Source organism: Podarcis gaigeae (assembly GCF_964106915.1).
Source record: "Podarcis gaigeae genome assembly, chromosome: 8".
NCBI lineage: Eukaryota > Metazoa > Chordata > Lepidosauria > Squamata > Lacertidae > Podarcis > Podarcis gaigeae.
In genome coordinates this window covers 79,781,051-79,804,717 of record NC_139684.1, presented here as the reverse complement: position 1 = coordinate 79,804,717, position 23,667 = coordinate 79,781,051, and the positions used below count along the sequence as shown (strand labels likewise).

General features: G+C 46.3%; 1 protein-coding gene across 12 annotated transcripts in view; it reads right to left on the bottom strand.

The window, feature by feature from the left end:
- The window catches only part of POU2F2 (POU class 2 homeobox 2), a 109,518-nt gene that overhangs the window by 10,768 nt on the left and 75,083 nt on the right, over positions 1 to 23,667 (bottom strand). For all 12 annotated transcript variants that reach the window (XM_083753810.1, XM_083753806.1, XM_083753813.1 and 9 more), the window contains 12 exons: positions 18,525 to 18,590; positions 16,802 to 16,836; positions 16,622 to 16,678; positions 12,684 to 12,803; positions 11,356 to 11,556; positions 10,205 to 10,310; positions 7,895 to 7,986; positions 6,913 to 7,074; positions 4,720 to 4,861; positions 3,345 to 3,493; positions 1,466 to 1,642; positions 316 to 382 (listed from right to left, as the gene is read on the bottom strand). In XM_083753810.1, the coding sequence (XP_083609936.1) occupies positions 316 to 382; positions 1,466 to 1,642; positions 3,345 to 3,493; positions 4,720 to 4,861; positions 6,913 to 7,074; positions 7,895 to 7,986; positions 10,205 to 10,310; positions 11,356 to 11,556; positions 12,684 to 12,803; positions 16,622 to 16,678; positions 16,802 to 16,836; positions 18,525 to 18,590 (1,374 nt within the window). The remainder of the gene's footprint in view (positions 1 to 315; positions 383 to 1,465; positions 1,643 to 3,344; positions 3,494 to 4,719; positions 4,862 to 6,912; positions 7,075 to 7,894; positions 7,987 to 10,204; positions 10,311 to 11,355; positions 11,557 to 12,683; positions 12,804 to 16,621; positions 16,679 to 16,801; positions 16,837 to 18,524; positions 18,591 to 23,667) is intronic.

The following is a 23,667-nucleotide window of genomic DNA, read 5'->3' as shown; positions in this document are numbered from 1 at the left end:
TGCTGTGCCAAGGTAAGGTATACAGGTCAGGGCTGGGGAAGGAGGTGGCAATGGAGGCAGCAGGTGCTTTGAATGGCTGTAAGCATTTCGCAAGTGCCAAGAGTGGGTCCTCAAAAGCGCTTGGGCCTTTGGAAGTCTTAACATCAGGGTGCATTCTCACTCATAACTACTCAGGATTGCTCTTGTGTCATTCCCACAACCTCAATACCTTGAGGTCTCAGCAGCCCACCACTGGACAGCTATGCTAGAAGGAGGCAAAGGAAAGGGGAAAGGGGGTCCCAGGAAGAAGGGAATGTGTCACCAAAAGACAACTACCTGTTGTGCTCAGACTACTGGAAGCCTGGGAGAGGGGCAGACTTGTGCCGGTGCCTGGGCTGGTCACCTGGAGGAGATGCAGCAGAGAAACGGACTGTCAGAGACACAATGGATAAAATCCACATAAAGACCTTTCTCCCCTGACTGGGGATCATATCTAAGATGCCACTGGCAGACTAGGCTGGGGCGACACTCATGAACGATTTAAGTATGTTAGACACAAATTCTGTAACGTGAGCAATAGGAATGTACATTATTTGAGGAAGTTAAGGTAAGATGCCTAGGGACCTGGAAAGTTTGTACCATGTATGGTTTTATCAAATCGGGAGGTAAGTGGATTGGTAAATGCAAGCTCAGTGAAGTTGCAGTGAAAGATCAGGTAGGTAGGCAGAGTTTTGTATGAGCACAATATATGCATCATGTAATAGGATGTATCAAGGAAGGAAGCTATGTATCATATGGGGGGCAAGTAATGTTGGCATTGTCCATTAGGGGGAAGTAGTGGGGGTGGGGTTCACACTCCAAACTGTGAAGCTAAGTGTATGATTAAATGTGCAGTGCAGAGGAAAATAATACATGTATGTATTAAATTTATTCATTTTTATTTATTAAATGTCTATTCTCTGAAAGAAGCCCAGGGCAGCAAATTCAGAAAAAGTAGCACTATTAAGGCATCTTAGAAATAATCCTGATACATATGCAGGCTTGGATAAAGGCCACTAATTAAAAGGCTTTCTGGAAGAGGAAAGTCTTCAGCAGGTGCCAAAAAGACACACAGAGCTAGCACCTGTCCAATATTTAACAGGTAGGTACCACAGCACCTGTTACTATTATTTTAGCATATCACTGGTTTAAATTTTTTGAAAGTTTTAAACAGTTGCTTTTATCTTTTTTTAAAAGTGATAAATTTTATTGCTTTTTTGTAAAGTGCTTTGAGGGTTACAAAAAAACAAAAAAAACAAGTAGCATATAATTTTACTGAAATAAATAAGCTCTAAAGGCCAAATTCAACTATTGTGCAGAATGGACACCCTGATAAGATGGTATCTGCAAGAAGCCCTCACAGCACAGAAGGCATGTTCCGTACAGGTATATTCCATGGAGTTTTGTGCCGGGGGGGGGGGAGGAGTGAACGTGTGTAGGAACGTACCATGTGAGGGCTGTAGCCAGGAGGCTTGCCCTGGGCAGGCAACATGGGAGCAGAGCTGCAAGGGTTAATCCGCTTCTCTTTCTGGCGGCGGTTGCAGAACCAGACGCGAATCACCTCCTTCTCCATGTTCAGTTGCTCGGCAATAAGTAGGATCTCCTCTGAGGTAGGCTTCTGGTTCTGCAGTTTGGGGGAAGGTGTTGGAAGTAGGGGGGGGGGGAAACAGGATGGTGTGACATTGGGGCAAGTCATGGCATAGAGTCCCAACAGGAACACAAAACAAAACAAATCATAGAAACATGTAGGGGGCTGTTCTACTCATTCTAAAGAATGTTAGATCTGCTGCTAAACTATCACGTGAACCTGAAATACAGGCAGCGGATGAAACTAGAAAGGATGAGGCACAGAACTGCTGCTGCTCTGTGTCACTTTCTCTGCTCTTTCGGGCACACAGTACATGACAAAACGTCAACCTGCTGAGAATTTCCCTGCCTTTGCTTCTGACAACCAATAACATGAGGCTTAAGCTGACCTATCAGTTAAACGCAAGAGAGTTAAATGAACTTAAAAAACAACCCAGAACACACACCTAGGATGTGCACACACCTTGCATTTAAATACACATTGAAAGCACACGGTTTTTCAAGAATCCTCGGAACTGAAGTGCTGTGAAGGGTGAACTGCGGCTGCCAGGATTCTCTGGGGGAAGGAATGTGCTTTAAATGTATGGTGTGTACACACTTCTATCAGCTGGAATCAAATGAGAAGAGAGTCAGCCATTCATTTGGGAGACCTGGGTTCAAGTGGTAGCTCAGCCAAGACTGACATAAAGACTTTGGGCAAGTCATACACTCTCAGCCTTGTTTTCCCCTTTGTTGTAAAATAGGAGTGTCATTAATTACCTGGGCTAAAACCAGGAGCCTTTGGCTCTATGTGAGCCACCAGAGCAGCAGTTTTGGACTTCTAGGTAGGGCAATGAAGTCTTCTCAAGCTCTTCCTAAGGATGGCCATTGGGCCCTCCTAAATAGGAAGAGCTATAGAGGGCTTCCTATTTGGGTCAGGAGTTTGCCAGAGTAAAGTGGATTTCCTGGCTCTTTGATTCTGACTCATGCCTGGTGCAGGGATGAGAAACCTCAGGATCAAGCGCAGAATGTGAGCCTCCATGCCACTCTCTCTGGCTATGCCTCCTTTCTCCAGGCCCCATGCATAGCTGGCCTTGATTCTCACAAGTGTTTTTTGCCCAGCAAGAATGAGTCACTGAACTCAGATAATGCCTCTTGTTTGTCTGGGTTGAGGTTAGAGAGGTATGTATAGAAACTTGCCTACTGTGCAAAGGTTTGACCAATGTACATTGATCGCCTCACTCACTTTTGCCTTTGGCCCCACCCACCACTAACATGGCCCTTGGAAGGTTGCCCAGAAAGGATTGTGGCCCTTACTTTGAAAACGGTTCCCCACCCTTGCCTTGGTTCCTCAGATTCCTATTCCCTGGCATCACCCCTGATTCTCTTGCAATTGCTGCCAAGGGCAGTAAGATTGGCCTTTTCCCAAAACAGCTTTTCCCCATGAAGAACTAGAGATAAGGAAAAGTTGCTGAAAGCCATGGGAAGTGATATACAATCTAAACGAACATATTGTAAAATTGCTTGATTTTGTCTTTATTCATTTACTTATATGTCACACACTTCTTGAGAATAAAACAGGGGTGGGCCCATGCATGGTCTTATCTGCTTCTGTCCTTACAGCAGCCTTGAGATGTGGGTTCGGTGAGGAACCGTACTAGCCGAGGTCAGAGTTTCGCAGGAGAACAGGAATTTGAAACCTGGCTTTTCCATATCACTCTTTAGGTACGTGGGGGACTGGACAATGGGAAATGCCTCACCGCGAGAAAGCTTTTTTCCAATGCGAAGCGGACATTGGTCTCAATGCTGGTCCGTTTCTTGCGGCGCCGGCCTGGCAGCCCATCAAAGCCCATGTTGGGACTGCTTAGCTGGTTGGGGCTGGGAAGTGTGGAGTCCACAGACATTGTCTCTGAAACATGAGGTGTGGGGGAGCCATTTAGTCACCTTGCAAACATCATCACCCAGTGTACAGCACCCCACCTCCATCCTGTAGCTTGATCCAGTTTTGCTGTCTTCATCCTTCCCTCTACTGGGCCTAGTTTCCACTTGCTTGCCTTGAGAACTGACACCACTCCCTTGCCTCTCTGCCATCTCCTTGTGACTTTAGAGATGGTGCCCTCCAGATATTGTTCAGACTACAACTCCCACAATCTGCGGCCACTGTTCATGCTGGCTGGGGCTGATGGGAGTTTAGCAACATCTGGAGGGGGCTATGTTGGAGTCCTGCTTTAGAGAGTTCACACTGGATTGGCTTTTAAGCAGCCTGTGGAACAGTAGTTTCTCAGCTCAAAAAACGAAACCTTTGAAGATCTATCTTAGTAGCAGTCAAGGGGCAATTTTAAATTGAATGTATATGCTGATTAAGCAAATGAGGAAGTACCGTATTTTTTGCTCTATAAGACTCACTTTTCCCCTCCTAAAAAGTAAGGGGAAATGTGTGTGCATCTTATGGAGCGAATGCAGGCTGCACAGCTATCACAGAAGCCAGAACAGCAAGAGGGAATGCTGCTTTCACTGAGCAGCAATCCCTCTTGCTGTTCTGGCTTCTGAGATTCAGAATATTTTTTTTCTTGTTTTCCTCCTCCAAAAACTAGGGGCGTCTTGTGGTCTGGTGCGTCTTATATAGAGAAAAATACGGTACTTTCCCATGCTCTGCCTTACTGGGAAGTAATCTGCAGAACTTTGAGCCCATAAAGTGAATTTTCCTCAAGGCCTCTCCTCAAGAGGGAGAGTTAGCATTCTCTCCCTCTGTCCTTGGAGGCTTGGGCCAGGCCCCCTGTCCACCCACCAGCTCCCCAAAGGCCTGTTCAGGCCTATCTGACACCTGCATTAGGCCAGACATGTGGGGACCATTCTTAGATAATGAAGTCAGTCTTTTCTATTCTGTTATGCTCTCCCCAGCCCTGAGAATGATTTCCCTCACACCTGCTCATTTCCACATCTTTCCTCTCCACCAACTCAATCAGGGCTTAGCTTCCTCAGCAGAAAATATCTTAGATCTTGAGCTCCACCTTCCTTCTAATCGCTTGTTCCAACCCACCCCCAAAAGCTCTTTTATTTTTGCCTCTGAAAGGCCTTAACCCCTCCTCCAGCAGACCTCAGCTTCTTCCTGCTCACTTCCTCCTCTCCACTTACCAGCGTCATTGAGCCATTTCTCCAGTAGAGGTTTGAGTTTGCACATGTTCTTAAAGCTGAGATTGAGTGCCTCAAAGCGCGAGATGGTTGTCTGGCTGAAGTCATTCCCATAAAGCTTCCCCATGGCCAGCCCCACATCACCCTATGGAGGAGAAAGACAGAGGTGGGGGGAGAAGCTGTTACCGAGAGCATACAACCTGCCAGGGCATTGAGATCATCCGAGAAGGCCCTTCTCCAAGTTCCATCTCTAGCAGAAATACACCATGTATAAACATCAGAGGGTGCCTCAGCTGTAGAATACTCCCCTCAGGGAGGTACAGGTGACACCAACATTTTCTTCTCTTTGGTACATGCTTAAAACCTTTTTCATTTGCCCAAGTGTTTTAGATTATGGAATTTTTAGTTGGCTGGCTGATTTTATTCCTCTTCAGTTTTATTGCATTACTGATAATGGGTTGCATCATACTCTGAGTAGACCCACTGAAATATTGTACAAGACTAACTAAAGTCCACTGATTTCAGTGGGTCTAATTGCTGAATACAACCCACCGTTTTATAATGTATTTCTACTGTTAAAAATTCTTGAAAATATTACTGGTTTTGTACTGTGGATGCTTATAAACTGCTTAGAGAGGCATTTTTGGCTAAAAGTAGTAAAAAAGTCTGTGTATAAAACAATAAAATAAAATAAAATAAAATAAAATACTTAAGGCTGTGCAATCAAACTGGTGTGATCTCTGCCTCACTCCTCAGGTTGATCCCAAAGAGAAGGTTGTGCTTATGCAACCAACATGGGGAATGTACTTTCTAGAGCTGCCCTTGTTCTATGTATGTTTGGGGCACTTTCAGAATGTCACTATTTTTGATTCCATCACATTCAGGCAAGTTTAGGTTGCACAATTAAATGTGATTTGGATATACATGACCACCTCATCAAAAGATCAACATGATCTAGGCTCCCTGTGAACAATTAAGAATGAATGCTAAATCACTGAATCATAGAATTGTAGAGTTGGAAGGGAATCCCAAGGGTCCTCTAGACCAACCCCCTGTAGTGCAGGAATCTCAAATAAAGCCTCTAATGTCCAACAATGTCTAACCACCCCACAAACTTTGGGCAAACAAATGAATGTTCAATAAACACGCCATCTGGAAGTGACCTTAGTCTCTTTTTTCCAGGGAACATTGCCACCTCAATCCCTGATGCTTCTTTCATATGAATCAACCTGGACCCTACGATCATTATGTGAGGCTCTTCTTTCCTGCATTGCAGACAGTTGGATTTGGGATCCCTTCTAACTCTAAAGTTCTATGATTCTTTGTGTGCCTCCTCCAAAATAGCTCTGGTGGGTGACAACAGGAGAACAGGCCTTTTCTGCATTGGCTCCCCGCTTGTGGAATGCTGTCCCCAGAGAGGCTTGCTTGGCACCTTCATTACATATCTTTAATGCCAGGCAAAAGCATTCCTCTTCTCCCAGGCCTTCGGCTAATTAAACAACTGAAGGGCTTTTAAATTGAGGGGAGAGTCGTTCTTGTTTTTGTTTGTTACTATGTTATGTGTTCTTGTGTTTTTATGTTTTAAACCGTCCTGCGTTCCTTGGATGGAGGACGGTATAGAAATTTAATAAATGGAACAGTAATTTCACAGTCAAAATGTTTGTAAATTAAGTGAGTATATAGAATTGGCAAAATTAACTTCAATTATAAGATACTAATCAAATCAAAAGTTAAATGGAGTGGAAGTATTTCACATGCTAAAATGACATGCTAATAGGCTTAGAATAAAAAATGTAAGCAATAACAAAACCAATAAAGAAGGAAAAATCAGAATGTAACAAAAATAATTTATTATAGAATGCAAGGAGAAAAGGTAGAAAGAAATATAAAGAAGTCGAATTGCTGTGGAGGGAAGTAGAGGGTGGGTGGTGGGTTTTATAATTATGTGTAAAATGAAGTAGCTGTTGTAATTTAGATATTATATTTTATGTGAGGGAATCATTGGGAATTTTGGTTATTATGTATATATGTTAAGTTTCAATAAAGATCTTTGGGGGGGGGGGAGAGAAAATAATAGTAATAATTTCACAGCGAAAATGTTCACAGAGCAACATCTGGCACAGCCCCCTAAAGGAAACCAACAACATCCCATTCTTCCATCGTGGACTAGCCTAAGCCAGACACCTTGGCATGTACCTGTGTGAAGCCCAGCTTGATACGCCGCTGCTTGAAGGTGCGGGCAAACTGCTCCAGCTCCTCCAAGTCGCTGGGCTCCTCAGGGTGTGAAGGGGTCTCCAGGCATTTGGGCGGCTGTGAGTGAGTGAGGTGGGACTCGGGGAGGCCAGGCCGAGTCACTTGCTGGGAATCGGAAAGAAGACACGGAAATGCTGAACCAAGATGCACGAAAGCACCGAACAGAAGGCAAAGAATAATATATGAACAAGAGCTCAGAGAAACAGCTTAGGGCTTGTCCACACTTCTACCAGTCCCGTGCCTAGAAAGCATGGGACCAAATGGTCTTCTGCCTGACTCACTCCTTTCCCAGGGAAACCCTGCACTCTAGCTCCACACTGGAGCAAATCTAGAGAAAACCCAACTTGTTGTGTGCTTCAGTTGAACACTAAAGAGTGGTTTCCCTGTCCCTGGTTCCCGGGCCAAGCAGTGGGACAAAAGGACACTGCTTCCCAGGTGGTGTCAATATTACCATATTACTTTTATCCCTTTGTTGGCTCTGGTCAGACATTTCTGCAAGTCTTTAAACAATACCTGGAAAACTGTTTAAGCAGAGGCAAAGGTGAGATGAGTGATCACAACCCGCATAGTCCCAGGGCACAAGATACAGAGCCACTACGCTGAAGCTAAGCAGGTCTAGAGGTCTGAGCAGTGCCTGGTTGGAAGACTGACAGGGAAAGGACCCCCCCTCCATGCACACCACTGTGAAGTTCCATAATGGAAGGGGTGTAAATGTACTAAACAAATAAACAAATTCCTGATCAAAACTGCCTTCAAGGGTCTGACAAAATGATCGTTGCATTGCGTTAACTCTGGTGAAACAGTCTTTTCTTCAAAGCAAGATATGCTGGAGCAGACAAGAGTACAGCATTAAAAGATGAAGAATGAGACTGCCAGACCAAGGCTGGCAATCTCTGCATTCCCACTGAGTATTTTACGCACTCACCTGTGCTGGGAGTCCTGCACGAGGCTGGTTCGGCAGGAGGCTCCCTGGGTTTTGCTGAGGTAGCTGAAAGAGATTTGGTGTCGGGAGCAGCCCTGTGAGGGAAAAGATGTAGTGAACAGCTCAGCTTCGCAAAATCAAGCACCACCTTATTCCACCATGTGAAAAGTTACTGATCAAACCCAGAATAAAAATCTGCCAATTTGGTGCCATTCTTCAGACCCCTAAAAACCTCCACTGTTGTTATTTAAGCAAAGTAAAATCTACTCCTCATTGGCTGAAGAGAAAATAAAAATTCACAATGGCAGCTACTGCTGAAAATGTGCAGACAAGAAAAAAGCCTAGCTGGACACTGCAGCATTTAGAAAATGTGGTTTTTCTATTCTTCACAGTTGTTTGTCTTTTCTTGCAGACTGGGGAGGAATTTGAAGGTGAGCCTATTTAATTCACACTTTCTGAAACAAAGTATAAACTGAAACACAGCCATTTGTTGAAATTCATAATTCTCCAAATTCTGCAATGCAGTTCTCCAGCTAGGTTATTTTGCACTAAGATTTATATATGAGAGCAAAGGCTGCATATAAAATCACATATTTGTGAAAATAACATAGAAATGTAGTGTTATATTAAGAAAATTGCTCTGCAAAAATATATTTATTAGGATAAATTCGTACAAAAATGTTGATGGAATTTTCATGAGGACTTTCTTTTTTTTAATTGCAAACTGGTGTGGAAACTTAAGATTGGAAAAATGAAAAACTGAGAGGAAGCAAAATTGGCCAATCATCTCATCCCTACCATCCAGCACATGATTCTAACTTGAGAGAATAAAATGCTTTATGCTGAGGCAGATTTCTCCAGTTCCCTAATCTGCCTCTTCGTCCCAGAATGGGGGGAACAAATGGGGAATTCTGTGGTGAGGGAAAAGTACTTTGAAAATATCCAGACACATGATTTTATCACCTTTCAGGACTGCACATAATTCTTGGTAGACCTGGGCTTGGTGAGGGTGGGGTAAGTAGATATAGGCTGACAGTGAACTCTGTGTTTTGGGTTTTTTTGTCCAAGGCTTACAGCAGGGATGAGGAATGTGTGGTCCTTCAGATGTTGCTGGACTACAACTCCACCATTCCTGACCAGTGGCCACATTGGCTGTAGTTTGGTAGATCGAAGAGCATCTGGAGGGGGGAGGGCACAGATTCCCCACCCCTGCCTTACAGTGCTTCCACACTAGGTGCTTACTATCCGCACACTTGGTTCACTCACTTTTTATAGGGCATCTACATGACATCATCAACTCACTATCTCCCCCCTGTGTCTTCTCTGTGCTGCTTCTTCTGGTTTTCGGCAGACGACAAAAAATCCCAAGTTGTTGTTAATAATAAAAACACTAGTGGAATCTTTACAGGTGTAAATAGTATTGTTACTCTTCCATTTTCTTTTCCATCTGGTTTTGGCATCTACTGCCTACAGCAGCCGAACCTATTGCCATTTCACCTTCACTATTATTATTTTCCAGTCAGCGTCATTTCATTACATTGTTGTTGTTTTAAAAAATGTTTTAATTAACACTGAAAATGCTTTTAGAACCATTTTTAAATATTAAAATATTCATGCCACTGCACTTCTATGAAAGATTATTATAGCGCTGATTTTCAAATGCTGCTGTCTTTTCATCCTGTGCCAATGTTTTATTTTTCAGACTTACCACAACATTTTAGAACGTTTTTCTTATGCATCTCAAAAGTTGTTGGGAAAGAGCACTTCACTGAGCTTTCCCCCCATCAGGGCATAAAGGTAAAGGTAAAGGTACCCCTGCCCGTACGGGCCAGTCTTGACAGACTCTGGGGTTGTGCGCCCATCTCACTCAAGAGGCCAGGGGCCAGCGCTGTCCAGAGACACTTCCGGGTCACGTGGCCAGCGTGACATCGCTGCTCTGGCGAGCCAGAGCCGCACACGGAAACGCCGTTTACCTTCCCGCTGGTAAGCGGTCCCTATTTATCTACTTGCACCCGGAGGTGCTTTCGAACTGCTAGGTTGGCAGGCGCTGGGACTGAGCAGCAGGAGCGCACCCCGCCGCAGGGATTCGAACCGCGACCTTTCGATCGGCAAGTCCTAGGCGCTGAGGCTTTAACCCACAGCGCCACCTGCGTCCCGATCAGGGCATAAAGTCAATGGCAATTTCATTTGCAGCTTACAGCGGAAAAACAATGGCTCGTTGCACTAGGAACTGCTTGCCTGCAAAGACCCTTTTGCCAGGAGAAGCGGAGGGTGGCCTATGCAGTCTCTTTTTCACACACAAGCCATTCTTACCTTGCTGTCCCTGCTGGGCCTGTGGCAGCAGGAACTGTGCAGGCGGCTGGAGGTGGTGCCCTGGGACGAGGACTAACTGCTGGAGCTGGAGCAGCTGCTGGATGTCCTAGAACAGAGAAGCGAGGGGGAGGAAGAGTGTGGGTATATCTACCATGCAAATTTATGCCAGTTTAATGCTGGGGACTGCAGTCCGGTGAAGGTGTTGAGGATTCTCCTACTGTTGACCAGGGTCTGTTGTGGAGAGTGGCAATGTGTGTTTGCTAGAAAGGCACATACAGAGAAAGTTGGATCTCACAGGGTCTACAGAAAATCCTCCCTGTGAGAGCCACTTCCACTGTGTACAGCCAGGTACAGCCTCTATAAGCTGGTCACGTTCTCAGCCTGCCCTCTCTCTGATTCCTGATCTCTGATCTCTCTCTCCTCTTCTCTTCAATGCCTCATCAGTGACCAGGGATGAAGGACAAGTGCTGAATCTGAGTCACAGCTCAAACTCCATTTTGATCTAAACTACTGTATATGTCTGCAACTACATTTTCAGCCTGCCTCAAGACTGCTATTGTGAAACTGGGTGAGTAAATCTATCTTTACTTATAAGAAGACTGTTTGGCATGTCTGTTGTTTTTAAGGGAGAAAAGGGGGAAATAACAGGAAATCCAGTCTGCAGTAAAGCATCCTGGATTACTAAAACTAAAGGTTAAAGCTAACCTATCAACAGGTTCCTAATTTTTGGCCGACAAAGGGATGTACCCTGCTGAACTCACGAAGGATAATATCTAACAAACACATCCTCTCCTAGTTTCTATACACATCCCTACGTAAGAGAAGAAATGCCGCAGCGCACCTGCAGCAGCATAACTGAACGCCTTCACCTGTCCCAGCTGCAACAAAACATGTCTCTCCCGCATCGGTCTCTAGAGCCACAGCAGGCACTGCAACTTTCCAACAGTTTGACCTCACCCAGAAAGGCGCACCCCTCCATTGTCTCCTGAGACAGATGGATGCCAACCGTGGATCAGGCCATGTCTGCATGAGCAGCCTGCCATATGCTTTGACTTCTGCCCTGTTCTCTGTGTGGTGGTGAGCGCGTAGTGCTGGACAACCCATTCTGGCCAGACCCCCGGCAAGCTGAGCCTCCCGTGCACAAGCCTTACCTGTGCAGTGAGCTGGATTGGCTGCGACAGGGCAAGCTGTGGCGTCTGGGGCTGGTTCTGTGGCGCCGTCAGCTCAGCCCCAGGCTGCTGAGAGGAGGCTGCGGCAGCTGCGGCATTGGACTGCTGCACGGCGGCTGCCAGGAGCTGTGCCTGGGCCTGCTGCAGAAGCAGCTGCTGTTGGGCAGGCATCAGGGCCGTAAGCTGGGTTGGTGGAAGGCAGAGAAGAGGTGTACCAAGGGCAGCATAGCAAATGGCAGGCCAGGAGGGGGTGACCAGGCAAAAGGGGAGGCGAAAAAGGGGAGGAGGAGAAATCAACCAGGCAGAGAGAAGGAAGAAGCTGGTTAGTTGGGTCCTTCTCCCACCCAGCGCATCAGCAAGAGCCCCAGCAAGCAGAGAGCCAAGCAGTATATTCCTCTTGGATGCCAACTCCTTTCCTGACAGCAGTGCCTGTGCTTATAATTCAACACAATAGGACAATTTCACTAAGCAGATGATGAGGGCTGTTGTTCTTTCACGTTATGTTCAGGGACAGGAAATCCTGTGTGTGTTGAATTTCTCCTTAGTCACTGGGAAAGGCACAGGAGGAGGAATGGAGTGGACAAACCTAAGCTTCTCACATTACTGAGAAATGCTGATGAACACACAACGCCATTCTGGGTCCCTTACTGCTTATATGAGGAAGGTATAAGCAGCATTTTGCTAGGGCAATGCAGAATGAGAATTTAGTTTCAAACTAAGCCCCTCCACAAGCCACACCTGCACAGGAGAAATGTCCACTTCCCCAGGCCTCTACCTACCACATTCAGAGGAGAGAAGAAGGATGAGATTTCAAAATCATCATTTCCTTTTTATCACCCTTCAGTGTCCACCCCAGAGTGCCAGGGAGCCATGCCTCCCCAGCTACCATTTTCCTATCAACCCTCTATTTCCCTTAAACTATTTTGAATCATTAACTGATACCACAGGCCTTTTAGTACATGATTTCTTTAACTATTTTTTTCCAAGTGCACACCTAAATAATAAACAAATCAGTGTGCTTGTCAGAAGACACACACTCTCTCTCTCTGATCTGTATACTTACAAACCTGGATTTGTTACTACATAATCTATGAAACAACTTTATGGAAAGAGAGAAGCTTCCCATCAAATAATAACCATGCTTTTTACATAATGAACGTTGGCTCAATGCTTCTTGAGTTCAGGGCTTTCAGTTGTTAGAAAACTGGTCATGGAAACAGCCCTTTGTTTGTATCCACCTCCCTGCCACCCCCTGGGCCACTTAAGCCAAACTCTGTAATCTATGTCTGGCCACAGGACCTTCCACTTACCCCAGCCAGCTGGCTGCCAGCTAACATAAGCTGGGCCTGGGGCAGGTGTGGCTGCTGAGCTGGGGGAGCCGGGACTGGGGCTGGAGCTGGAGGAATTTCTGTTGGGTCTTCAGCTTTGATCTGGAGGGAGAAAACAAGATGAAAGAGAATCACTACGACTCTCTCTCCAGCTGTGTGCGATAGACATCCTTCCGCTCCTGTTGCAGCTCAACATTGCTTGTTTGAGACACAAATTTGATTCTGTCCTCCTTCTCCTTCCATGCTTCCTGACCCCCTCTCCTGCGCCCCTAATCCCCCCTTCCCTAACATCCGAGCTACCAGCCTGGAAGATGCGCTTAAGCAGAGCTATGGCAATGGGTAGCTCTCACAGGGCAGCGCAAAAGGATCGGGTTTTAAGGCTACCATTGAAAATACGGAGTCCTATCTGTGTCACTGCAGGGAGAGGATGATGGCCCAATGGAACTGAGGAACATTGTTCAGGGTGCTGGGTGATGCTAAGCAACACCAAGGAAAACAAAAAAATTCTGCAACTTGAATACATTATGCTAAGTAAGCAGCTCTACACGTGTTTAATTCACTCTGCTCCTGCAAGCGACTTGCTAAAGGGACAAAGAGCAACACAAGCACCAAAATCCCAACAACTGGAAGTTGATGCTATCTCTCTGACTCATTGCTAGGTTGGCTTCCTGTTTTGCTGCTGGGCCTGAGGCACAGGGAATTTCCCCGCAAAACCAAACTTGATTCATGAGTCTCTACCACACTGATTACAAAAGTACAAAGCTGCCCACGGTTCTGACCCACCCAACCTTCCACTCAGCTATATATTATACCAGAAAAATAAAAAATAAGTTTCTTCAGTTACTCAGAAATCAATCAACTGGGGGGAAATATTGAATTACTTCATGAGTCCAGTCCTGGGACAAAGTGGGTTTTGCAGGTTTCTGTTGTGCTTCAAAACACAGCAACATTTGTTTAACCAGAAAATATAGAGGGGCTGTAAAAAAAACAGAGTTTTAAAGCTAAGTAGGTACCAGTAGGTCAGTGACCTGATGGGAGGACTAGCCTGAGGGACCTGTGAGTTGCTTTACAAATGAAGACTGGAATAGAAATGTAGTAAATAATACTTCATGGCACTGCAGAAATGATACTTTCCCTTAGAATTCACTCATCTACAGCCACCATAGCTGGTTCTGGGGTAGGGATGGGGAACCTGTGGCCCACAGATGTCTTTGGACTCTAACTCCCATTAGCATGGAATGATGGGAGTTGCAGTACAGCATTTAGAGAACCACAGGAGATCTGGAGGAAACAGTGCTCAGCTAAGACAGATAAACACACTGATAAACAGAGGTGGAGAACGTTTTCTGGCGAGTGGGTCAGATCCTTGTCTCTCCAACCCTGCTGGACAAAATTTGACAGATGGGTGGCAGGTCATATTACCCGTTGCAGCCCCACTTATTGGGATTTCAAAGCACAGCACAGATCATTCAGAAATCCTTTTTGTAAAAAGGCATTTAAACAGCCCTCTGGACCACTGGTCTTCAGAGAATCAAGGAGGAGCACTGAGAAGGAGAATGAAATGTAAACTTGAATTCCTTTCCAAATTCTTTTCACTCTAATAAACCTATTGCCTAAACCTATCAGTGTATTAATCATGAAAGGCTCCCACCGCCACAGCACACACACACACCCCCCCCCGAGACTCGTTAGCGCTCCTGGCAGCTAGCCCTGCCCCTGCAGGCAGCTAGCCCCGCCCAGCATATGCACTGCTTCGGGTACCGGAGCAGCTAGCTCCACCACTGCTGATAGCCTTATCCTCTATGAATCTGTCTAATCCCATTCTCAAGCCAGCTAAGTTTGAAGGCATCACATCTTTGGTAGTGAATTGCATGGTTTAAATTGCATGTGCTGTGTGAAAAAAGTAATTACTTTTGTCTGTCCTGAAACTTCCAACATGCAGCTTTATTGGATGGTCCTAGTATTGTGATGGGTGGGGGTGAGTTTCTTACCCACTCTCTTCATACCATGCATAATTTTATACACCTCTATCATAATAAATAGGGATACTTCAGGAATTTGTTCTTTCTGAATTCTGATACAAGCTGGCTTGATTTGCACCTCCCAAACCACGGTGAAGATCAGAATGCGGCTACCCTCTTCACGAAGGGCACTGCAAATTGATGCGGTGCTCCCTCTGGTGGCAGCTGCTAGTGAACATAGCTAGGTACCTCAACCTCCTTTTTCACCCAAATGCTCCCACTGATCCATGTTATTATTATTATTTAACATGTGATATGATAAAGCATTGGGACGCGGGTGGCGCTGTGGGTTAAACCACAGAGCCTAGGACTTGCCGATCAGAAGGTCAGCGGTTCGAATCCCCGTGACAGGATGAGTTCCTGTTGCTCGGTCCCTGCTCCTGCCAACCTAGCAGTTCGAAAGCACGTCAAAGGGCAAGTAGATAAATAGGTACCGCGGGAAGGTAAACGGCATTTCCGTGCGCTGCTCTGATTCGCCAGAAGCGGCTTAGTCATGCTGGCCACGTGACCCAGAAGCTGTACGCTGGCTCCCTCAGCCAGTAAAGCGAGATGAGCGAGCAACCCCAGAGTCGGTCACGACTGGACCTAACAGTCAGGGGTCCCTTTACCTTTACTTATGATAAAGCATTATTGCAGAACACAGAGCCAAGGTCCACATTACCTCCATTAGAAACTGCTGGAGTCCACATTCCAGAACATACACACATACAACTATTAACACTCCTATTAACTATTAACATATTTTACCTTTATTTTTACCTATTAACATACACACACACATTTATTCATACACACACACATCCATTCACAAAACAAGCAAATCTCTCCTCCTTGTGAAGGGGAGTGTGGCTTGGGTGCCAAAGTTCAGAGGTTCCCCAGTCAGAGGCACTGCAAAATTGGATTCCTATTTCCTCATTAATATTATAACCTGCAACCTGATTTCTTCCCTCTCTGACCTCCATTCTCCTAGACTTGGCTATGGTGGTTGCAGATGAGAGGTGACAATTTTATTCCCCATAAAAAGGTAAGGTAAAGGTACCCCTGCCTGTACAGGCCAGTCGTGTCCGACTCTAGGGTTGCGCACTCATCTTGCTCAAAAGGCTGGGAGCCGGCGCTGTCCGGAGACACTTCCAGGTCACATGGCCAGTGTGACTAAGCGGCATCTGGCGAGCCAGCACCAGCGCCGCACACGGAAATGCCGTTTACCTTCCCGCTATAAAGCGGTACCTATTTATCTACTTGCACTTAGGGGTGCTTTCGAATTGCTAGGTGGGCAGGAGCTGGGACCGAACGACGGGAGCTCACCCCGCCGCGGGGATTTGAACCGCTGACCTTGTGATCAGCAAGTCCTAGGCACTGAGGTTTTACCCACAGCACCACCCGCGTCCCCATAGATGGTACCTAAAAGGTAAAGGGACTCCTGACCATTAGGTCCAGTCGCGGACGACTCTGGGGTTGCAGCGCTCATCTCACTTTATTGGCCGAAGGAGCTGGCATACATGTGGCCAGCATGACTAAGCCGCTTCTGGTGAACCAGAGCAGCGCATGGAAACACTGTTTACCTTCCCACCAGAGCGATACCTATTTATCTACTTGCACTTTGACGTGCTTTTGAACTGCTAGGTTGGCAGGAGCTGGAACCGAGCAGCGGGAGCTCACCCCGTTGCGGGGATTTGAACTTAACCTTGTTCCCCATATCGGGGAGCACAAAGCAGCACAAAAAAGCAGCCCTGCAAACTGTTGGAAGATGGTCCCTACTGGTGGAGACCACTGTTATTACAAGCATGTATGGGAAACTGTCTTCCCTTTTGAGTAGGCTGAGAACTGGCAGAGAAACAATGTTCTCTGCAGTGGTGCTAGTGGAAGCTACAAGTGGGTTGGCTAGAGGATGCCGCTTACCTTGGTGCCGGCGCTGGTTGGGGACGGGGAGAACGGGGAAGGTTTGCTCTGCTGGGTCTGCAAGGGACAAAGAGAGAAAAAGGAAGTCAGCATCAACAGACCAAGAGCATGCCCCTTGTCTGCCACAACAACATTTGTGCCACTACTTTAAACCTCCAGCTTCTGGCCAACTTTTCTCACCTGGTGGTTTGTGTCAGGTCCATTTCTTTCTGTATCTGAAAGCAAAGGAGAAAATTGTCATAAAGCTTCCATACAAAGCCATCGCTTCAATAATCCCCATTCCTTGAACCCTCCTCCCAAGGCCTACATTCCCAAATAGGAGTCCCATAGGCCACATCAAGCCTGCCATGCCTGTTTCTTCTCCTCCTCTCCCCACAGGTCCTGTGCCTTTCTCTGTCGCTTGCAGGATTTCAGTCATGGCTATGAGGTTTCTTATGGTACTGTACATGCATGAACAAACATGGCCAAGTGTAGGATCACTCTAAAATCAAGATATATATGCAAACCATACTATAATTCTGGCGTTTTGGACAATGCAAGTATGGTTTTAAAGAAAGGGATTTACAGTGGTGCCTCGCAAGACGAAATTAATCCGTTCCGAGAGTCTTTTCGTCTTGCGAAGCATGGCTATTAGCGGCTTAGCGGCTTAGCGGCTATTAGCGGCTTAGCGGCTATTAACGGCTTAGCGGCTATTAACGGCTTAGCGGTTATTAACGGCTTAGCGGCTTAGTGGCTATTAACGGCTTAGCGGCTTTAAGAAAAAGGAAACAAACTCGCAAGAACTTCGTCTTGCGGAACGACTCAAAAAACGGAAAACTCTTTCGTCTTGCGCATTTTTCGTCTTGCGAGGCATTCGTCTTGCGAGGTACCACTGTAATTACATTTTTGAAATGAGTTGTTGTTATAATATAAAGGCTACGTGGTTTTGTATGCAATATTTGCATTCATTTCTACATTACAGTAAATTCTAAAGACACAAGCTTTTTTTCCTGAATGTTTAATGGATTGTACATGTAGCATGTTTATAGAGGAAGGCAAACCTCTGAGGTCTCCCCGCTTTTTGCCTGATATTTGGTGCTTTCCCTTCTTTCTACCAAGGGATAAACAAGGGATGGCCCACTAAACAGTTAAGTGGCATGGCCATGCACCAAATATTGGCTGCTTCTTTCCACCCAGCCTTCCTTCTAACATTTATTCTCTGCTTCATTCCTTCTGCTCCCCTAAAACAATCGCTTTCAGGACTTCTCACTGCTTCTCTTCTCAGTCCCCAGACACCCCACATGACCATTTTTCATCATGCCTAACTTTGCCCCTCTCCCCTAAATTTGCTTCAATAAGACTCATTCGAAAACTTGCTAGTGCAAATCGTATGTTATCTTAGTTGCATTTTTATTGCTTAGTCTAATTTACTGGGTCTGAAAAACTTTTTAAAATGCAGAACATTGGGAGGATTTATTTTACAATAACAGTAAGGAGGAGGAGGAGGAGGAGATGATCACCTCAGGGCAGTTTACAAAATAAACAAGAAGTGTACATATCACAAAACATGTGCTTCATATATTATATGAAGGCTAGTTCCTAAGCCTGTCGGTTTGTCACATTCCATTAGGACCAAAGAATGGAACTCAGGACAAAGCAATGCAAATGAAAGCTGAGGCATGGTCTCCCTGCAACTGTGGGGTTATGGGAAAAAGGAAAATGGCTTTTGGGCACCGTTGTTGGGTGATGGGGGAGCGCAGAAGTCTGTACTGAGGTGAGATCACTCTAGAGATCACTGTGCACATCACAGTAGTCTCCCATCCCTCACCCACTTTTCAAAGCTCATAATGACAGATATTTTGCTAGTTCATAAAAATTATAATGAACGACCAAATCCCCACCCCTTCCCTCCAGGCACTGCTACCTGTGTGCTCCTCTTGCAGCTCCAGCCGCGCCTTCTCCAGCTCCAGGGGCTTAGACATTCTTACTTCTATGAGAGAAAGAAAAGAGGGTGGAAGGAAAATGGGGGTGAGCGCTACATCAGACTGTGACGGTACACCAAGCGGCAGTGGGTGGAATCAGAGCAGAACACCCAGAACCTAAATACTAATCTAAAGCATTTAAATATCAATACAGTAACATTTACATTACATAGAATTTGAAAATATATGCCTAGTTGGATCAGGGATGGGCAATCTGTGGCTCTCCCGCGTTATTGGACTCCATCACCTATCATGCCTGACCATTAAGGCCAGCCCAGGTCATTTTGCTGCTTGAGGCAAAAGCCCTGGAGCTATCCCCCCCTCCTCTGCCCCCTCCTGATCTTCATCAGCGCTGGGCATCTACTGCCCAGTGCTTGGCACCTGCTCCTCCACCACTGTGACCATGCCCCACCACCGCAGTCCCTCATCTATCCCCACCTCTCCACAGCCTGCACAGCAGACCACCTGCCAACCAAGCAAACCAGAGCTTCCCCAGGCTGCCTCCAGGTGGTGTAAGAGGAGATGAAACAGTGGGGAGGACACAGTCACAGTGGCAGAAGAACAGGAGGAGGAAGAGGTCACCCAGCAGCAGTGTGTGCCCTGTGGGCAACTGGAGGTGGCATGCAGTGGATGCACATTGGCAGTGGCCACTGTAGCCTCCGGCCCTGCTGACCATTGGCCCTGCTGGCTAAGGCTGATGGAAAATGTAGTCTAATAACTTATGGCAGATTCCCATCTCTGTCTTACTATATCTTGACCAATATAATGGAAAGACATATCAGTGGCCAACACTGAAAAGCAGTTTACTTTTTGGTGAGCAAGAGGGCAGAACACTGCTTGCATGCTTTTCCTAGTTATCTCCTGCAAGTAAAAACAATAGTTTCTTTCTCTTTTTAATGGAAGCAGAAAATTCAGAGAAGGAATCTAGAATATCCATGAGAGAACCAGGCCCCTAAAGGCCACTTATCCTCCCTTCCAGTGCTCACCACAGGAGGCAGTCCCCCCATCATTCAGCCCGGACACTGAGGTCCAGCTCCAAGGGTCTTCTGACAGTTCCCTCCCACAATAAGTGAAGTTACAGGGAACCAGGCACAGGGCCTTCTCGGCAGTGGCACCCGCCCTGTGGAACGCCTTCCCATCAGATGTCAAGGAGAACTACACAACTTCTAGAAGACATCTGAAGGCAGCCCGGTATCGGGAAGTTTTTAATGCTTGACATTTTATTATGTTTTTATCTATTGCTGGAAGCTACTCAGAGTGGTTGGGGAAACCCAGCCAGATGGGCAGGGTATTTTTATTTTTATTATTGTTGTTGTTGTTGTTGTTGTTGTTGTTGTTATCTCATTTTGCAATCTTACTGCCATCATGTTTTTCATTTAGTTCTGTTGAATTTTTTGATTCTCCTAAAAAATTTGGCATCACCAACAAACTTGACTCCTTCCCCGCTTTCCCATACCCCTATTTATACATAACTGGGTCCAAATAGCATGGCATGGCAGAAGGTGCAAAGATGAGAGCTAAAGGTTGCTTTTTTTCTAACATGGATCATGTGCACAAAATAAATAAAAAGAGGCATACTTTTGCTTTCCAACATACGCTACATTCTCTCCTTCCCACCACCTCCCAAGCTACACGACAAAGGAGTAAGATATTGCACCACAGATGCTAGACCCCAGTTTGTGTGACTTTAGCACTACGAAAATCTATTCTATAGAACACTCTTTTGAAAGGCCCAATATGTTTGGGGAGACCCTAGCAGCTGAGATCAGAAAGTGAAACTTTGCAAGAGAAGGGCCTAGGCAACCACTCGCCCAGCTTTACGAAGTTGAGAAGAAAGGAATAGAAATAACAAAACAAAACAAAACTTCCACAGATTCTTAAAACCACAAAGTCATCCATTTCAGTTCCTGGCCCCCAAGATCCCCACAAATCAAATTACCTAATCCTGCCCTTAGTGAACGTGCTGCCAGTAGAGGATGCAGCCAAACAAGGCACACACAACACTGCAAGGTACCTGGGAGGGGAAGGTGTGATTTGGATGCAACTGGGGAGAGTCAGAGGGTGGACTTCCCCGCTCTGAGCACTTTTGGTCCCGTGCTAGAACTGCACGTAGCTTAGCTTGAAGTGGGGGAAATTTCTTTCTTAATAACAACCAGCCCCAACTGAGGAACACAACTGTAACCATTTCAGGCACGGCTGGGCCTACATACTATGATAACTGAAAGTGATTGAAGTCAACTCTCCTTCCACCCCCACCATTCACAATGGAAAGCTTTAGTGAGCAGGTTTTACACTGCTTTTCTCGCTCCAGTCTGGCCTAAAAGCTGCCTCACCCAAAACAATGTTAAAAAAGGAACGCCCTCCTTGCTTCCAGGGTCTCTTTTGCCCTCTCCTGGCCCTCCAGCTCCTACCTGGACCAGCCCTGCAGTGAAGGACAGGGATGGGGGGCGTAGAGAGTTGCCTTCCTCTTAAGCTGTCTTTTCCGTTTCCCACCCCAAGACTGGAGCCTTATCACCGGCTGTTCCAGTCTGATTTGCATATGCTTAATGAGTCACACTCTAATAAGGAAGCCCTGTTGAGTTAGGCTAGACCTCAGCCTGTGATGTGGGGGGCAGCTGATGGGTGGAGAGTCCAAGAAAAATGGGGCCGCCCCCTGAGTTGGGTCCTCTCATTAAATGAATAACATCCACCGAATTGTAGCCGAAGTGCATGTGTAACAGCGGTAGCTGCACATTAAGTCCATCACAGGCAACCATTTTGCTACCTTCCGTGTGGCAAAAATTCTCCTGACAAGTCGATATACAAATGGTTATACGTTTCCCAGGGTGCAGTTTGGTCATCTGTATCGGTGCCCTGCATCATCCTGTCAAAGGCTGAGGAGAATTTTACCACGCTTATTTATTTATTAGTTATATTAGTCACCTCATAAAACACATCCTCTAGGCAACGTGCAGCACCATATTCTGCACCTGATCAGAAATCTGGGGGGGGAGCTGTGGGGATGGTAGAGGAGGGCAAGGATTCCTCTTGCAGCCAGGCAGTGTAGCATAGAGAGTTCGTGCCAACGGGCAAACTACTCTGAGGCAAGATCTCTCTCACCTGGGTTAGTGTGATCGCCTAACTCCACCAGAAAGGAGAATTTTTGCCATGCATGCGTTGGAAAACATGAAATCTGAGGTCCGGCGCCGAGGGCCTTCTGGGGGTTCCCTTGCTGCGAGAAGCCAAGTTACAGGGAACCAGGCAGAGGGCCTTCTCGGTAATGGCACCTGTCCTGTGGAACGCCCTCCTACCAGATGTCAACGAGAAAAATAACTACCAAACTTTTAGAAGACATCTAAAGGCAGCCCTGTTTAGGGAAGCTTTTAATGTTTAATAGGTTATTGTATTTTAGTGTTTTGTTGGAAGACTCCCAGAGTGGCTGGGGAAACCCAGCCAGATGGGTGGGGTATAAATAATAAACTACTATATAATTTCACCAGAAGCTGCCACTGCAGTTGCCATGAAACCTTGCGGGAGCGCCGTCCCACAGTATTCTGCCACCTGAGGCGGTTGCTTGACTCTGCCTCATGAGTGGGCTGGCCCTGTGCACTCATGTGTGTAGGGCTGGGGGCTCTGTAGCCCTTCAGATGTTGGCCGCTGAGTCAAACCAGCTGCAGGCATCTGCCACATTCACACCATACGGTTTAAGCACTTTAAGCGATCATGGCTTCCCCCTAAGAATTCTGGCAAAAGTAGTTTGTTAAGGATACTGACAGTTCCCAGAATTCCCTGTGAGGAGGAGTAGACTGTTAAACCACTCTGGAAACTGGAGCACTGTGAGAGGACTAACAAACAGACCCCTATTCCTCTCACAGAGATACCATTCCCAGAGTGGTTCAACAATCAATCCCTGTTCCCAGGGAAATCTGGAGACTGTAGCTCTGTGAGTACAATAGAGGTCTCCTAACAATTCTTAGCACCCTGAACAAACTATGCTTCCCAGGGTTCTTTGGGGGAAGCCATGATTGTTTAAAGTGGTATGATACTGCTTTAAATGTACAGTGTGGATGGGGTCAAATACACACCAAAATTCCCCAAATTCTCCTTCCTGCTCTAACTTCCAGCACCCTTCAATTAGCCCCATGCTGAGAGAAATAAGCAAAGCATTCTGGGTGGGACATGCAATAAAATGTTGCAGAGCTGAATGCTCTTGGTTCAGGGTTCCAGCCAGTCATGCCATTTTCCCGGATACTTGATTTCATCCCCACTCCAGTGGACGTTCAAAATTCTGTAGCTCCCGATCGTGCTGTTCTGAGGTCTCTCCCCCCAAAAAACTACTTTTGCAAAGCACAAGATGTTTCCAAGCTGGCCAATATCTCCCTTATTGCTGTTTTGGTTTCCTAGGGAATGGCACTCATGAGTTCACTATTAGTAGGTATGATAACAATGTTATTGGTCGCTTCCAGGCAACCTTTTTAATGTGCATCTAGGCTGCTTTGTTTGCAGAAAGATTAGACCATGTTGGCTATTTAATAAGTACTCATCATGATTTGGCTGTGGGGAGAACAGATGACGTTTCATCAAGTGAGCGTTATGCCACATATTCCAGTGCACTTTCCTCATTTCTTCCATTTGGAGTAGGTCTGCTTGGGAGGAGTCAGTTTCCGAGAATCGTATGCACACAGAACCAACTCCTTGAACTGGGTTGGCCTACAACAACACTACCCCAATAGGCAGATCAGAGGCATTGTCTTCAACCATGAAAACCCTCTTGAGCCTTCTCGGTCCACTGAAAGGATTTCCCACCTTTGAGGCAGTTGGTCAATGGCACAGTAAGGCAAGAGAAGGAGACAATGAACTTCCAGGAGTAATTTGTGAACCCCATGAAGATGCTGAAAACCCTTCTTGGTTCAAGGTGGCTGCTGGGTCAAACCACGCTATGCCTTTCCTGGGTCCATCTCGGTGGCGATGGGGATGCTGCGGTACCATAGACACAGTGTAGGGACAGTGTGGTGGTAGCTTGCCAGCCTCTTTCTTGCAGGACACATCCTGAAAGATGGCATACTTGGCTGGGAGTTTGTCCTTGTTTGCTGCGAAAGGGGGTAA